Source organism: Rhinolophus sinicus, linkage group LG03 (assembly GCF_036562045.2).
Source record: "Rhinolophus sinicus isolate RSC01 linkage group LG03, ASM3656204v1, whole genome shotgun sequence".
Lineage (NCBI taxonomy): Eukaryota > Metazoa > Chordata > Mammalia > Chiroptera > Rhinolophidae > Rhinolophus > Rhinolophus sinicus.
The window spans coordinates 34,926,663-34,944,305 of record NC_133753.1 but is presented as its reverse complement, the minus strand read 5'-3'; the positions used below and the strand labels follow the sequence as shown (position 1 = coordinate 34,944,305).

General features: G+C 37.6%; 1 protein-coding gene across 2 annotated transcripts in view; it reads left to right on the top strand.

Moving 5' to 3' along the window:
- Positions 1–4,184: 4,184 nt before the first annotated feature.
- The window catches only part of LRRC9 (leucine rich repeat containing 9), a 98,979-nt gene continuing 85,520 nt past the window's right edge, over positions 4,185–17,643 (top strand). For both annotated transcript variants that reach the window (XR_012494668.1, XM_074327409.1), the window contains exons 1-6: positions 4,185–4,566; positions 11,439–11,520; positions 11,827–12,045; positions 12,991–13,131; positions 13,648–13,711; positions 14,023–14,093. Coding sequence is in view for 1 of the 2 variants with exons in the window: in XM_074327409.1 (XP_074183510.1) it covers positions 11,473–11,520; positions 11,827–12,045; positions 12,991–13,131; positions 13,648–13,711; positions 14,023–14,093 (543 nt within the window). In the remaining variant the exon portion in view is untranslated. The remainder of the gene's footprint in view (positions 4,567–11,438; positions 11,521–11,826; positions 12,046–12,990; positions 13,132–13,647; positions 13,712–14,022; positions 14,094–17,643) is intronic.

The window sequence follows — 17,643 nt, the reverse complement described above, 5'->3', positions numbered from 1 at the left end:
TGAGCTGGATCAATGCAAATATGAGACTGTAAAGGTCAATTCTCTGTAACTATCTCTCCTGAAGACATTCAAAGATATGCATTATCGGGGTAGGCCACTGAGCTCCAATAGTCTCTAGTAAATTTGGTGTTTGTGGAACATTATGGGATAGAATGGGATATAAATGTATATAGTTCCTGCCATATTTCTCCATTATGACTTCCAAGCTTACTAAAATGCTTAAGGAAAACAAGGCAAGCATCATAAAAGACCCAAAAGGCATTTGAAAATCATGAAGATCTACCCTGCATCTATTCTAGTACTACTAGAACCTTTCCCTCCTCAAGCATATGCTCTGAACACGCCATAGAGGACTATTTCTCAAAGTATGATCTAGAGACCAACTGCAACAGAATCACTTGACATTCTTGCTTAATATGGTTGTTCCAGGTATACTGAGTCAGATACACTGGAAATAGGCTCCAGAATACGTAATTAAGTACCTCAAGTTATTCTTATATCCACTAAAATTTCAAAATTATAATTATAGCAGTATACTTCCTAACTGAGCCCTAACTCAGCATTTTTACAAAACTATTCCAAACATTTACCATTCCCATCCCCTGCCCCACCCAATCACCCAGTCAAAGTTATATGATATGGGAGAGGAAGTTCTTGGCCACTAAAGCAACAGAAAGCTTGAAAGCATTATTTAGAAGAGGGCCAGTTATCACTTATGCCAAAAATGGGCTATTGCAATCTAGAACCGCATCCAATTGTCCAAAGATTAAGCCAAAGGTCAATTCATTGGTTCTAAGCCTCTCCCAGTGTCAACGGCAGGGCAGGTTAGGCCAAGTAGAGACAGCAGAGAACAGTTAGCCATGGACAACATAGTCATGTGGGTCAGGGAGAAGTATAGGTCAGAAAGACTGGTGGAACTGGGAGCATTTAATGCTAGAAGGTAGCTGTTTGGATATTTATAGCAAGGTGTAATGCTAGGAAAGCTAAGACAGAGTGGGTGAGGAGATACTGAGGATACTTAGGGCAGGAAGAAGATATTGACAATACCCAGCAGAATTCAAGCAACATGCTAATCTAGTAAAGGCAATATTGACAGACACATCAGAAACAATGTACAAAGACAGGTACAGAGATAAATGCATAACTTGAGGTTTATAAGATACATTAGATTGGTACCTGTGGTTGGGGTGGGGGTGGGACTGGAGAAAAATTGGAGATAAAAAAACAAAAAATACCAACAAACAAAAAACAAGGGCTTAATATGGACAAATGATAATATGCTGTGTGACCTGAGAAATACATTCAACTTTTTGAGGCTGAGGTGCAAATAAAAGACACAAAGGAAAGGAGGTAAAGAGGAAAGAATTCTCCATGCAAAGAACTGGTCAGCTTTCTAGTGAATTAAGACTACCATCACTGCTTAAATTCATCGTCCCTCAATTTGCTACCTTAGAGCTAAATACAAATACAACTCGGATGGCAAAATGAGGAGGTTATATTGTCTGAGAGCCAGTAAGGGCCTCTTTACAATTCCATTCTGGCTGCCTTTTAAGAAAAGCCATTAATTATATATCAACAAATCATGGATAAAGACTATTTAACTTTTTTAGATAGACCAATTAGAAATAGCGTTCTGTTTGTCTAATTAAAACTTTATTTCAGAACACTCCTAACTTTTAATTGAATAATATATATTCAGTCAGACATTAATAATAAGAGGGCTTCTGCTGATGAATTTAGAAGAGCCACGTAATTCTCTCTTCCACTGCCAAAGTAAATCCTAAATTATGCTGCATTCCTTCTTTATGCTATATCAAATTCAAATGTGTGACATAGAATTTTTAGATAGTCTAATGAAATCATTAGCTGGAAAGTATTCATTTGCATAAGAATCAAATGTCAGCAAGAATATAAAAATTAAATTAGCATTTGAAATCCCTAGACTTTTGGTTCTCTGGAATTAAAGGCATTGCAAAGCCAAATTGTCACTTAAATGTCTTCACAGTTCTCTACCAATAAGGGTAGGGCTTTTGGGAAAATAAATTTAACAATTAATTAAAAAGGTTTTAATTAACAAATTATTATGCAACTCATGGTTTTATTTAGGTCTGTAAAGTCACCTCTATTTTGTTTTAAATGGTTTTTCTTTAAATCAGGCAGTGATGCAGTAAGTTTGCTATAATCAGTGGTAATATACCTTCCCAATTGTTTTTACATTCAAGATAACTTTACCCATAAATAGATATAATTTGCCTTTGTCTAGGAGAGATGAATGAAATGAAGTCTTATTTCACTTAGAATATTTAATTTTCTTTCAGTGTTTTCAATTTCCATTGTTTCTTGTACAGACAGACAAAACCTTATCATAAAGAAACTTTAAAGTGAGAAATGGAGATTAACCAGACTGATCACTACTTTTGTATTCCTCCTATGGCTTTTAACTGTAATCACCGTTTGCTCCAAATTCCATCTAGAATATGTTAACAACATTCTTCCTTAAAGAATTACTCAGGACAAAGGCTTTAGTTTGGCAAGTCACCAATGGTTATTAGTTTACAGCTATACAGGAACTCAGACTCAATTTCTGGCTGGCCAAATCCTTGAGCTGAACCTAGAAATAATATTCTTAAAGTTACTTGTTTATGTCATATAAAGAAACCTGTGTGTTAACTCTCTCCCAGTCTTTTACTGGTTAGGAAAGTCACAATAGATTTCTAACAATATACTTTGATAATCTCTACAGTTTTATCCAAAAGAGCTGCATCCCCAAAATGAGAAGCTTCATATAGATAATTCACTTACTTCACTTCTAATCCAACTTCTTAATCTATGAGGTTAGATCTCAAAACTATCATATTCTAGTCTTTATACTCTAAGATAAAAATTTGCCCAGATAAGTCATCTTGTTCAACTAGATCATTTATTTTTAATTAATCAATTAATGAAAGATGGAAACTGAAATTCCTGTGAAATAAAAAATGTAGAGGGAAGAGGATGTATTATAGAACTGTACACCTGAAACTTATATAATGTTATTAGCCAATGTCACCCTAATATATTGAATTAAAAATTGGAAAATTAGTTTATCTTTTTTTATATGTTTCTGACTATTGACAACAGTCAATAGTACAGATAATATTATTGGAATCATGACAAATATGTTGAATTATTGGTAGTTGTTAGATTAATGAAATATTTTTTTTAAATCTGCATTCCTGTATTTTTCTTGAGAAAGTATAACAGTTTAAAACTAGTCCATTGAACGAGGTAGCCATCTAGTGACGGAAAAGAGCACTGCCGACACTATTTCCCATGAATTTAATGTCATCAATATTCTACACAAACTGAATCACAAAAACTACAGTAACGCTGTCCAACAGAAACATAATAGAAGTCACACATCTAGTCAACGTTTTTAAAAAGTGAAAGGAAACTAATTTTAATACACTTTGATTTAACCCAATATATCAAAAATATTATCATTTCAACATGTAATCAATACAAAAATATTTTCTTTCATATTAAGTCTTCAAAATACTATGTGTATTTTGCAGCACATCTCAATTCCGACAAGCCACATTTCCAATGTCCAACAGCCACACGTGTCTAGTGGCTACCACACTGGACAATGAAGATCTAGAGAATGAAATGAGTACTGCAGTCCCTTTGATTTGCCTTTTACTAAGTTCACTCATTTCTCAGCCCTTCTGTCCACTCTTTTCAAAGTTCCTCCTTTTCCCTCTTTAAATTCGACTATTTTTTATTTTTTTCCTCCTGAACATCTTAGAATACTTAAACGGCCCCCAAAAGCCTGTCCGAGAACAAAAAGACCCATGGGGGGGGGGCACATCTTTTCTCAGAAGGGTACCGGGGCGTGCGTTTGCCTGCTGGTCCTTGGAGTAGGCTCGCTCGGCGCTCGCGGCTTCGGGCGGCGGTCAGCAGCATTCCGGGACGGCGCTAGTGGCCGGCCGCCAGAGGGAAGCCACGCCCCGATCAGGGCCCGTCACGGTCGCCCGGCCGCCTTGTGACATCACAGCACCACGCCTAGCGAGGGTTCAAGTCCAGTAAAGTGCTGTGCTTCCAGGCCCCGAAGGTAAAAATTTACAATAGGAGAGAGCCGGGACTGGAGGAGGCAACGACTAGCTCCCCGCCACCATGCCCACAGCTCGTTGCTTCCCGTCAGGTCCTCTGGTCGGGCGAAAGCAGGTGAAACGTTGCGCGCATGCACCGAATGACCCGCGGGTGGAAAGCGCCACACGATTTCCAAAGAGCTCCGGCGGGGTCTTCCGGGCGGACCCCTACCTCTGCTGATTGGTTGGAGGTTGACGCCACGTGATCCAGAAAGGGCTCGGCCGCTGCTTTCCCCGCCCCTTTCATCCCCACCCCCCTAGGTCGCCGCAGGCTGAGCGGGTTTCCTAGGCAACCGCAGCGGGTAGTGTGTACACTTCAGGTCCCGGGCTAGAGAGGGTATCGTGCCTGCTGTTGCAAGCCAAGGATTGAGAGGTCGGAGTGAACTCAGCTTTCTCTCTGGGATTGTCCCGGAATCCATCCTGTCTCTGGGATAAGGTGAGTGTCTGTCACCTGGCGGCCTTCGGGTGTACATTATGTGTAGCCAGGCCCTAGATAGTCTTTGCTCCCCTCTGTCTGTCTCCGGCCGCACCAGGAGGAAGACAGGAGAGAAGCAAAGTTGAGGTGCAATGGAGATAATGGCTTTATCTGAGGCTGTCAGTGAACCTCGCAAAGTTTAAGAGTCGGAGGAAAAGGAAGGTGGTCTTTAGTGCACAGGTTAAGGTGCTCCTTGGCCAAACTTGATACTGCTCACCTGAGCGGGGAAGGGCATTCACCCCCTCCGTGATAAGGGATGGAGTCTGATCCCTTTATACCCAAGGGAGGAAACAGAGGTTTCTAGCTTGTAGAAAAGAAATTTGATTTTCTCAGAATGATACCCTTCCCAGCTCTCATGGTAGACAGAAACACGGTCTTTTACACTCCCATTATCATAATACTCTGATTGGTCATGTATAGCTAGTACTTCTTTAAGTTATACTATAAAGGACATTGTGATATGACAATTAATTCAAACCATTTCAACAAATTTTATCAAACACCAAGCATGTGCCAAGCACTGTGATATGTTCGTCATCACCGCCTTCAATGAACATGTAACCTGATAGGGAGGAAAGACTTGCAAGCATCACAGTACATTGGGACAGGTGCTATACAGAGAGCATTTGCAGACCTTAACAGGAGTCGAGGAAAAGAAGGATTATAATACTACAAGAGAGAATTAAAGTCTTCACACCCTTAATGTAAATCTTTAAGGATGTATGGAGTATACCATAAACTCAAGGGAAAAAGACATTTTGGGTGGGGAAACAGCATATGCCAAAGTACAGAAATATTCCAGCATGTTCGGAGAACTATATAAGGTGTGATCAAACAATACAGTGAATGTTTAAATAAAACAAAAATTTATTATAGTAAAAGACACATTGCCATTTATCCCCCTTAAATACTCCCCCTTGCATCAAACACACTTATCCCATCATTCTTGCCACTTTCTGAAGCAGTTCTGGAAGTCCTCTTTTGTGAATGTCTTTAGTTGCTCTGTCGTGGCTGCCTTGATGTCCTGAATCATTTTCACTTTGGGGAAAAGCCAGAAGTCACACAGTGCCAGATCCGGTGAATAAGGTGGATTATGGACACACTGTAATGTTCTTATTTGACAGAAATTGCCGTACCAGAAGCGATGTGTGACACCTCGCCTTTCAGTTGTGATCAAAAGATATGGGGAATGCTGCTGCCGAATGCCATCCAACGGGAAGGCAGGGATCCTCAATACAGGAATTGGCACATCGAACCACAACTTTCAACTTGTTTGGTGCAGTCAGTTCGGTGTGAGCTACGGTTGAGAGAAGGTATGTTTTCAACTGTGCCACAAATCATCCCCCATCATGACAACGCTCCGTGTCACACATCGCTTCTGGTATATGGCAATATCTTTCAAATAAAAACATTATGGCGTGTCCTCATCTACCTTATTCACCAGATCTGGCACCATGCGACTTCCGGCTTTTCCCCAAAGTCAGAATGATTCAGGACATCGAGGCAGCCACTACAGCACAACTAAAGACACTCACAAAAGAGGACTTCCAGAACTGCTTCAGAAAGTGGCAAGAACGATGGCATAAGTGTGTTCCAAGTGAGGGGAAATATTTTGAGGGGGATTAATGGCAATGTGTCTTTAACTATAATAAATTTTTTTAGAAAAATGTTTTGATCACACCTCATAGTTATGACCAGAGCCCGGGGTGCTCTGGGGAGTTTGTGATTGATGAGCTTGTGGGGTAGGTAGGAGTCAGAGCACAGAGACCATGAATACCTTCCTGGGAGAATAGCGTGAGCAGATAGATTTACCTTTCAGGAAACTGGCTGTCACAGTAGTGTAGAAGATGGATTGGAGGGAAGTAGGATAATAGGGAGGGCATCCAGTTAAGGTGAAATGATTAAGGCCTGAAACCAAGGCAGAGGCAACTGGAAGGGAGAGGAGGAAAAAGTGTGATAGGCATTTAAGAGGCATATGCAGAAAGATTTAACGAGTGAGTGAACATGGGGGGAAAGAGTAAGAGTGGTTGAGGGTAAGTCCAGGTTTCTGACTTGGATGATTAGAAAGATGTTGTCATTTACCAAGATAAGGCATACATTAGGAGAAGCAGGCTGCCTGGAAAAATATAATAAGTTCTCTTTTGAACATACTGAATTTTGAGATGCCTGTGAAATATTCAGATGGAGTTTTCCATGTGGGTAGTTGGATTTGTTGTACAGGAAAGAGGAAGATAAAGGTTAGTAATTTTTCTCTAAGAATGAAACAATTGATCAGAAAAGTAGGTTTGAAATAACAAGTAGAGCGAAGCCAAGGAGAAAAAGTCAAACCAAAGAGGAAAACTTAAAGAAGAGAGTCATCGGCATTGTCAAATGCCATGTCAAGGTCAAGTTGAGAGCTGAAACATGTCCAGGGTCTTTGGCAATTAGAAGATTACTGTTGACCTTGGTAAAAGAAACTGCAGTGGCCTGAGGTGTCCCCAGTCAGATTGCAGTGAGCTGAGAACTGAAGGGAGGTAATGAAGTATTGCTAATGACTTACTGGAAGTTTTTCTGTAAAACAAGCTATTCATAGAGTACAGGACAGGAAGATTTTTAAAAAAAAATTTTTAAATATAGGAACAACCTAACATTCATATGTGGAGAGAAAAGAGACCCTAGAGAAGAAAATATTGGAACAAGTGAGAGGAGCAAAATTTGACAGGTCAATGTTCTAAAAGAGACTTAAGAGGATGGGATCAGTACACAGGAAGGGAGATTCATTTTGGACAAGAGAAAGAATGCTTTTACTAAGACAGAAAGAGAAAGCAATACATTTCTAGGAGCAAAGAGAATTTAAGGAGTGCATATATGATGGCATCACAGTTCTCTTTGAAAATAGGGACAAGATTATTTGCTGAGAAAGAAAGAAAGAAGAGTGGTGGAAGTTTAGAATAGTCCCTGTGTCATCAGTCCCAGATCTATAGCTCTAGTCCTACTCTCCCTAGGAGAGGAAGTTGAAGAAGAAAATATAAAATGTCTGTTGAAGATCCAGCTGAAGTTAGAGGCCATGCTTTTGTAGAGACTTCAACCCCATGCTGGTTATGTGAAATCTTCCAGCAGCATTCCAGAGCAGAGAGGAGGGGTGATTAAACCAACGCAAGATTTGAGATTTGAAGGATGAAATCTATAGAGGCTCCTGGTGGTTTCCTTATAAGCATACAAGGCTTATAAGCATACAAGGCTTAAAAGTACCAGGAAGATCCAGGCTTCTCATAATTTAGATTTATGCAAATTATAAAATTTGGAGGTTTTTTTATTTTGTTTTGCTAATTAACTATTGAATTAGAACGAGACTTTTCCTAAATGAGGGCATTGATGAAGGGAAAACATGGTGAAGTGAGAGGTAAGGTTGGTATCCTAAATATGGATATTTATCAAGAAAAAGTAGTCTTCTTAAATATTAATGCATGGGGAGCTATGCCTTGTTCTCGAAGAAGACTCAGCACTGCCAAGATGGAAGTTCTTCCTAAATTAATCTTTACAATGGAATCTCAAAACCACATGTGAGTTTTTAAAAAAATCTAATACAAAATAACAATAAATCTTACTTGGAAAAATGTATATGAAAGGGTAGCCAGAAATTTTCCAAAAAAAGAATATGAGGTTGGAATTCACAATATAAACCACAGTAATTAAAACAGGGATAGGCAGTGCTAAGGGAGAGCACAGATTAGAAAATCCAAAATTAGACTCAAGTATATGATAATTATGTGATAATTTAGTGACTAACAAAGGGAACAGCTAATTTCTTCTGGAATAGATATCTTGGACATAGACTAGATACATTGGATCACCATTTGGTGACTGAGGTGGGGGGGGTGCATTGAGGGCAGGCTTTAGCCCTTATGTGGTGGTGGGCAGGCAGGGTTTTCTTTAGTGTTCACAGACATTGATGCAGGGGCTTCTTTCAGGTTGTTTCTTGGTAAGTGCTCCCTTGCCTGGCCACTCCTACAGCTTATGCTGTAATATCTGGGGGCTGTCCAAGAACGGGGCTATGAGACAGTTGCAGGGGAAGCAGGGAAGGAATGATCCATATTACTTTCAGGATAGATCCATCACCTAACTAATCACCATCCAAACTACTCAGCCACGATTCTCTCTCACTTATTTTATTACAACTGTCCCTTAGCTGGTCTCCTGGCTTTTGCCCTTGACACCTACAAGTCTGTTTTCAGAGTTGCTAGAGTGATCCTTTCCTAAACTTAAGTGAACCGGTGTTACTCTTCCACTCAGAATCCCCATATACCTTTCCATCTTACTCATAATAAAATCCAAAATCCTCACAAGAGCCTACAGATCACAAGAGGGCACATGATCTGGCCCCGCAATACCTCTCTGACCTCATATCCTACCAGTCCCCATTTTCCTTGCTATGCTCCAGCCAGATGATTTTCCTTGCTATTCTGCAAACATGCCACGTATACTCGCACCCCATTATTTTGCATTTGCTCTTCCCTCTGCCTGGATGTATTTTCCCCAGATTTCCTCATAGCTTACACATTCTCATTTCCTTCACCTTTTTGCCCAGATGCCACCTTATCAGAGAAGTCTTCTCTTTCCTCACCCCCCTTAAATCCTCTGACTGGTAGATATTAGTCCCTCAATACATCTATTAATGAGTGAATGAGTGAATGAACAGAGAATCCAGTATAGTAGGATAATTATCTGGCCATATTTTTCTTTGTGATGCTAGTTGGGTTCCCTTCCCTCCTCGAATCAGCATGGTGGAACAATGTCCCCAGTTTACAAAGCCTGAGTACAAATACAGACCGGGTGCAATACTCTGATATAGATCTCAAAATCCTTTGATTTGGTCCTTTTTGACGGTCCACAGCCACCCTTTTCCCAATCGCTGCTGTTCTGAGTTTGGGGATTTTTCAACATAGTTTTGTAAAACTTATTTCTCTAGTACCTTGAATTTTGGGGGCTGGTTTGTACTGATGGGCTTTCCTCTTAGTCTGATGCTGTCTGCTTCATTTTCCTTCAAAAGACCTTTTTAAACATTTCTGGCAATTAATGCTCTTTTTCTAACACTACTATACATTTCTTTCTTATTTTCACATTTTCGTAGTTATTCAAGTAGGATTTGGGGAAAGAATTTTAGGTAAATGCATGGACACAGGTCACCATCTTTTTGCCTTATAATTTTAATTTATATATATGTATACCTGCAGCTTCTACCACTGTCCCCTTTGTTTACTCCTTTCCAGCCACTCTGGTCCCCTCATTGCTCCTTGATTATACCCAGCACACACTCACCTTAGGGCCTTGGCACTTGTTGGAATATTCTTGCCCCATGTGACTTCATGGCCCATTTCCCACATTACTTTGCATAAAGGAATAAAAGTGAGCCTACAAGTACTTTTTAAATAAACATTTAAATGAAATTTCATTTAAGTATAATATATACTATATATATTATAGATATAGATATGTATATATATTATATCACACATGTATAATAGATAATAGATAAATATATATTTATATCACACAAATCTTAGCAATCTAATTTTATTTTCTCAAAGTGAACATATCCCTTTAATCAGCAGCCAAATAAAAAAATATGTCTTCATCAGCACTCCAGAGCCCCTCTTTTATTTCCTCCTAGTCATTCACCCCTGGAAGGTAACTGCTATCCTGACTCCTAATACCACAGATTAGTTGTTTTCAAATGTTATATGAATGGAGTCACGCAGTATGTTCTTAGTGCATGGCTTCCTTTGCTCAGCATTGTGTTTGTGAGAATCATCTATGTTGGATGAAACAATAGTTTCTTTCTCATTCCACTCCTAGGTAAAAACCCAGTAGAAATGTGTACCTATGTCCAGTATAATAAAAATATTCAGAGAAGCACAAATTAGCTCCAATCTGGAAACAGTCCAAATGTCAACCAATAATACAATGAGTAAATAAATGGTTATATATTCATATTATATACATCACTAAACATGCTTTTTAAAAAGCGCAGGTTTTTTCTTTTTCCTTTTTGCCTCGATCTAGGCCCGTCCAACTTGTCATGCCTATTATAACCACATCAGCTGTCACCTGCATCTCAGGTTAACTCATATTAACAACTTAGTATGTATCTTTCCATATTTTCTCCTTGCATAATCATACACACACACACACACAATCTGTGGGGGAGTTATTGTAAAAAGTGGACTCACAATATACACCATTTCTACATCTTGCTATGTCATGTCATAATATTAAAACCAGGATTCCTATATTTTTTAAAAATTACATGTCTGCAAATAATGTAATGAAAATATTAAAAATTATGAAAAACTGACTTAAATTTTATTGAAGCTATTTATGTATTAATCAGTTCATATCATCTAAAGTGAAGAAGTTGGCTAATTCATTTGAATAAAGTTTATTACCATGCCAGGTATGTTTCTAAGCCCCTTTTTTCTGTCTAAGTACACTTAGAGAACTAAAAGACATGAACTAGGGACGAGGTAAGGATGTAGATGAGAGATAGCTATTCAAGTGGTAAAGGCTCATCATGTGGAAGAAAATTATACTTGTTTTATTTGAACCCAGAAGGTAGAATGACAAGTGGGCAGGAGTTATGGAGAGACAGAATTAAATTCAGAATAAAAAATAACTTTCTAACAGAAAACTTCAGAAATGGAATAGACTGTTTTGGGGGCCAGATACTTGGTAATGTACTATGTGAAGATTTCAAGCCACAGGTGGACAGGTCCACCAACGTAGCTTTAAGATTGCTTTCGATGTGGAATGATATAACCCTAGTATTTATTTCAATTTTTTATTTTCCCTAATAGATAATATTATTATGACCCTTATTTTTAATGGAAGATGATTGAACGTGAAAACCCAGATCAAGAAGAAATAATTAAAGAACTGGTGAGTCAAAGCCAAATTTCTTTTCTACCGCATTTGAAAAAATATTAAATGGAACATTTTACATTCCTTTCTGGAGCTTACCTAGAGATTTCTTCTACTGCATGACCTTTGAAAGCAGAGGAAAAAATCATATATATACAACAACTTTCATTTTTGTGAGAGTGAAAAATGCATCAGTGCAATTGACTGTTTATAATTTCTAATGGCAAAAAAAATTTTTGATTTTTGTTTTAGCCATTTTTTTCATTTAAAATTTTTTTTTATTATTTTAAGTAGGTAATAACCTAATTTCTTTTTTGAAAACAGTGTTTATGCAATGGTCTATCTTATGAGGTGGTTGGACAAGAAGGATCAGATACTTCAAAACTGGAGATGTTTTTCTCAGGGTATCCTCGTATAGTCGGATTATCATTATTTCCTAGTTTAACAAGTCTCACAATTGTTGCTCAAGATATAAAAGAAATTTCAGGATTAGAGATTTGTTTACAACTCAAAGAACTTTGGATTGCCGAATGCTGTCTAGAGGTAAGTCTAAACATACAAGTTTACGTGAAATATTTTATGCTGAATTCTTTGTATTTGGAAACATAATTCATTGAAATATATGCTTGAGACATGGATCAAAACAGATAAATGGGGAGAGGGTAAAGAGGCTGTATATGATGCATTGCAATAAAACCTTTTATCCATTCAATAACAACAACAACAACCCCCCCCCCCAAAAAAAACACACAGAGGAATGGGCAAAAGAAATAGATGTATACAAAGGAAAAAATAGAATTAAAAAATTAAAACATAGACATATACTACTTTTTAGTAATCAAATCAGATCAAATAATACCCAGTATTGCTTAGTAATGAAATTGGTTCACTTAGACACTATTGGTTGTGTGAAATTGTGACATTTATATTGAAAAACAATATTGTGAAATGTATTAAGAGCCAAAGAAGTATATATCATTTAATTCAGAAATCCCTATTCTAAAATTTTATCCTAAATAAGTAATTCACAAGCAGAAAACAATGGTATGCATTAAGTTATCTGTTGCATTTATTTATAATAGGTAAAATTTGAAATATAAATATATACCTGTAGAGTTGTTTTTCAAAAAAATGATTATAAATGCCATGAAATATTTTGTATTTATTAAATTTTACAATTTGAATGTTACTGAAACATCTTAGATGGTCTTAAGTTATAAAAACTCACAAAATTGTATAGGTATTATGACTAAAAAATAGGTATAAAAGTAATTAAAATTTAAAGAGAACGTGAAAATTGAAAATAGTTGTATTTAGGTAGAGAGATTATACGTTTTTTCTTTTAAAAATAGTTCACTTTGCTGGGTATTAATTTTGTAATACTCTATGATTTTTAAACAAAAATGTATTTAAAATCTACTTCATTAAAAGGATTAATGGCAAAACATAAGCTAACACTATTCAGTCTGCTCTTTTTTTTTTTAACAGAAAATTGGAGGTCTTCAAGAATGTAAAAATTTAGAAAAACTGTATTTATATTATAATAAAATTTCCAAAATAGAAAATCTAGAGAAATTATTGAAATTGGAGGTTCTTTGGCTGAACCACAATGCAATTAAAAATATTGAGGTAAGATAATTTCATTGATTTATATGTGAAGTTAATTACTACTTGTGGTGTTTAAACCATGATATCCATGATCATATTATGCTTATGGGCCAAAATATTCATGATTAGTTGAATTATTGTTGTAAAGAAGACCTAACATGGAGAACTTCATATACATCGTTTTCTGTACTCCTCACACCAAATCTGAGAGGTAAGGTGTTATTTCTTCTTTGGAGATTTTTTAAAAATGAGGTTTAGAGAAGTTTTATATATAACTTGCCTAAGATTATAAACACACTTGTGTAATGTGTTTGTTTTCCTGTTCCTCTTCCTTTTTTCCTCTCCACTCCCCTCCCTGCTCCCTCCTCCAATAATTCTCTCCAGTTTTCAGAGAAACAAAGATGGCTTCATAGAGGCACTCACTTATTTGTGTGCTCAATGCTCAGAATACCTAGTGTACTAACAAGATTGATCAAATGGTTTATAAATATAGATTTTAATGATTTCTCCTAAGTTATATATTGTCTAAATTTTTAGGGCTTGCAAACTTTGAAGAATTTAAATGATCTCAACCTTGCTGGAAATCTAATAAGCATCATTGGTATGTGTTGTTTCATTTGGAATGTGAGCTAATGCTACAATAATATTTTATCAGTATAAAAAGTACATGTCTTTCTTTTATACTTTTTTGTATGATATCTTTGCAAAGCATTTCTAAATCTTTATAGGATGTGATTATAAGATGTGAATATATCACTCATTAATCAGTGGTTACTAATTATAGTGTTATTATTAGTCTTATTTACATGCAAGAAATGATGGCCATACACAACTCAGAAATATGAGAGAATATGAACAGGAGGTAAAACAAGAAATTTAATTTTTCTTTCGTCTTGTTTTTTTAAATTAAAGGTCGATGTCTTGATCCCAATGAACAACTGGAAAGGTTAAACCTTTCTGGTAATCAGATATGTTCTTTCAAGGTATGTTAAAGTGGAATAATTCATTTTTACTTATTAACCTGGATCATGAACCATGTTATTGGAAAAAAATGAACTAAAGAGCCCCCTTTTAAGAAATAATTTAATTATTTTGGATTACACAATACTCCTGGAAATCTGAGAGTCAGCCGACTAAATTGGCCCTAATGATCTGACACTATTAAAATCAAACAAATAACTACTTAGCTTTAGGATAGCACTTTCTAGTTTTCTTCCGATCTTCCTTGGCTATACCTCTTCAGTTTTTTGGTTTTCATCTTCTCCTAACATATAAAAAATGGACTCCTCCAGGTCAATCCTGGGATCTTTTCTCATTTCTATCTGCTTTTATTCTCTAAATAATCTCTTTGTGTCTTATGACTTTAAACACCTTTTATCTACTCATTACTCCTAAATTGGTATCTCTACTTTCCCTAACAGGTCCCCCAAACTACAGATGTCTCCTATCCTATCTCAAATTGATTTCGCCTCCACTAAACCTTCTCCTGCCGCCTTCTCTACCTCTCTAAATGGCACCTCTATTCTTCTAGTAACTTAAGCCAAAATCCTTAGAGTCATTTTTGACTCCTTTTATTCCTTCCTACTCCACATCCAATCCATCGGCAAATTCTATTGACTCTATCTTTAGAATATATCCAAAGTCTGACCATTTCTTACCACCTGCATCACTACCAACCTGGTTAAAGACACCATCATCTCTAACCTGCATTACTGACAAAAATAAAAAAGCCTCCTAAAACGTCACCCTGTGCTTACCCTTTCACTACTATCAGTCTGTTCTCCACACAGCAGCCCACTCCTTTAAAAATATGTCACATCAAATCACTCTTCCTCTCAAAACCCTCCCTTGGCTTCTCATCTCTTTCAGAGTAAATGCTAATTCTTACAATGGCCCACAAGACTCTAAATAATCTAGTTCCCCAACTGTCTCTCTGACCATAGCTTCTACCACTCTTCCCTTTGCCTACTGCATTCCAGCTGCTCTGGTCTCCTCACAATTCCTTGCACACACTCACCTCAGGGCCTTTGGACTTGCTGGAATGTATGGGATATTTCTTCGTGGCTCATTTCCTCATTTCTTTCAGAACTTTGTTCAAATGTTATGCTCTTAGTGATGCCTTTTCTGCCCAATTTAGGTGAAAAAGCAACCCTACTACCCTCCCCACTCTGAAGCACTCTCATCACTCTTTCCCTGTTTTATTTTTCCTCTTGGCACTTACCCACCTCCCTTACTAGGATACAAGCTTCCATGAGTATAGGAACTTTGCCTGTTTTGCTCACTGCTATATCCACAATGCTTAAAAAAGTACCTGCCATATAATAAATCTCAATAAATACTTGTCAAGTACTTGAATAAAAGAGAAAAAACTGAGAGACAATGTTTATGGCATATAATGTGGGTGAAAACATGGCATTCATAATTTTGACAGTGTCAGATTGAAGGTGCATATTCAAACACTTCCTCTTGACAGTACTGAAGAAAGATGAGTAAATTTATAATAGAAATAATTTTGAATTAATCAGTATTAAAATAGGCATTCTTTTACTCAGAGAAGACTATAAAACACCAAAAAGCTGGGGATGAGGCAGGATATTATAAGCACTTTAAAAAGAGATTTAAACAAAATTTTATTTTCTTGGTCAAAATCAAGAGGACATATTTGATGTAAACCTTGAAGGGGTGACAGAATTTCAACAGGCATTTTAGGAGGCTCTTCTAGGCAGTGGCAGGTAGGCATTCTAGGATGGGGAGAATAGTATGTACAAAGGCATGAGATAAGAAATCAAAGGGTATATGTGAGTAATAGCAGGAGAGATCAGAGGGAGCTATGAAAGAAAAACTCAGAATACTGTGGGAGGTAATCTTTAAACTAATATATAAGACATGAGTAAGGAGTTACCTAGTGAAAGAGCGTTCGGGCAAAGGTGTGAAGGACCTAAGTGGTGGAAAGGAGAATAGCAAATTCAAGAAACTAGAAATCCTGTGTGGCTGGAATAGAGGAAGGAAGAGAATCATGAGTTGAGACTGAGAAGATAAGGGTAGAATGCTGGGAGGATAAGGGGTTTCCCTGCCAAGAAGCCATGTAGAAGCTTATCTCACCCTTGCTAGCCATGGCAGCCTTCTGGTGGTGAGGAGTATAGACTACACAGGCAGAAGTACCTGTCAGTTTCGCCCAAAACCAGAGGCAGCATAATACGGCCGTAACGTGAAGTTTAAGAGAAATAATAATGTAAAGTTCTTAGAATAATGACTAGCCCATGGTAAGCACTCAACAGAGATGCTATTGTATTATTATTACTATCACTTTAATTATGTCAATCTCATCAAAAAATGGGGATAAAAATAAGGTTATTGTGAAAAGTCATTGCATGGCATGATGTTAAAAAGGCTCTTTATAATAACAATGTCTCTTTATCATTAAAAAAATGGAAGGTGATTCACAGCAACTTTTACTATTCTCATATTTGGCATGTTCCTGAAACACTATTATCTTGAATTTTGTCTCTAACCTTTCCATCCACCCCACAAAGATACTATCCTGGTAGTGATGGAATAACTTCCGTGGCACTTTCCATCCATACCAGGTACCCCAACACTGCTTTTCAGTGGTGAAAATGACTCCAGTGTCACCTGACTTTTGTGTGTAAGTGGGGGGGTTCCTGTGTATGACTTCAAAGTGCAGCATCTCCTAGCCCAGACTGGTGGTCAAATTCAACATAGCTCCCAGCAATCAAAGGGTGTCTTTCCTCATCGGAACAATCCGCGGTTTGCCTTCCTTGTTCCTGCAGAATTTGACCCAATAATTCTCTGCACAGCTCGGTCCAGAAATTTCCCTTTCAGAGCAACTCTGCCTAGTCCCACTCCTGTCATGGGTCCTGACAGTGAGCCAAGTTCTCACTTATCCAGAGAGAGTGGACACACGTTGGCCACCGGACCCTGTCTTACTTTGTACTCTGGCAGCCTGACGTCACTACTGGCTTCCCCACTCCATTTGTATTTTATCTTCAGAACTAATGTCTCCTGGTCCTTGCTTTGGATTTCCCTTAACTCCCCTAACTAACATTGCATCCTTGCAAGTCCAACCCCACCATAGCACTCTTCTACTCCAAGAACCATCCTAATAATGCTGTTATTGAGGGAGAGGTGAGGATGTCTTGGAGGTTGGTAGAAAGTAATAATCATTTGATTCAATTCACGTATTTACTTAGTGCCTCCTGTTACTAAATACTGAATGCTGGGAATGCAGTGTTAAACAGGACACAAACCCTGCTCTCAGTTTATCTCAGGTATTGGCTATTTTTTTCTATAAAAGACCAGATAGAAAATATTTTAGACTTTGTGGGACACATATGGCCTGTGTCGTATATTCTTCTGTATTTTATTTCCAGCACTTTAAAAATGTAATCACCATTCTTAGCTCGTAGAGTGAGGGCCAAAGCCCACATGGACCCTTGGCTTACAGACTTGTGGGTCCACAAGCAGGTAGGCTGTGGTAAATTGTATCACAAAGGTAAGCCCAGTGGCTAAGAG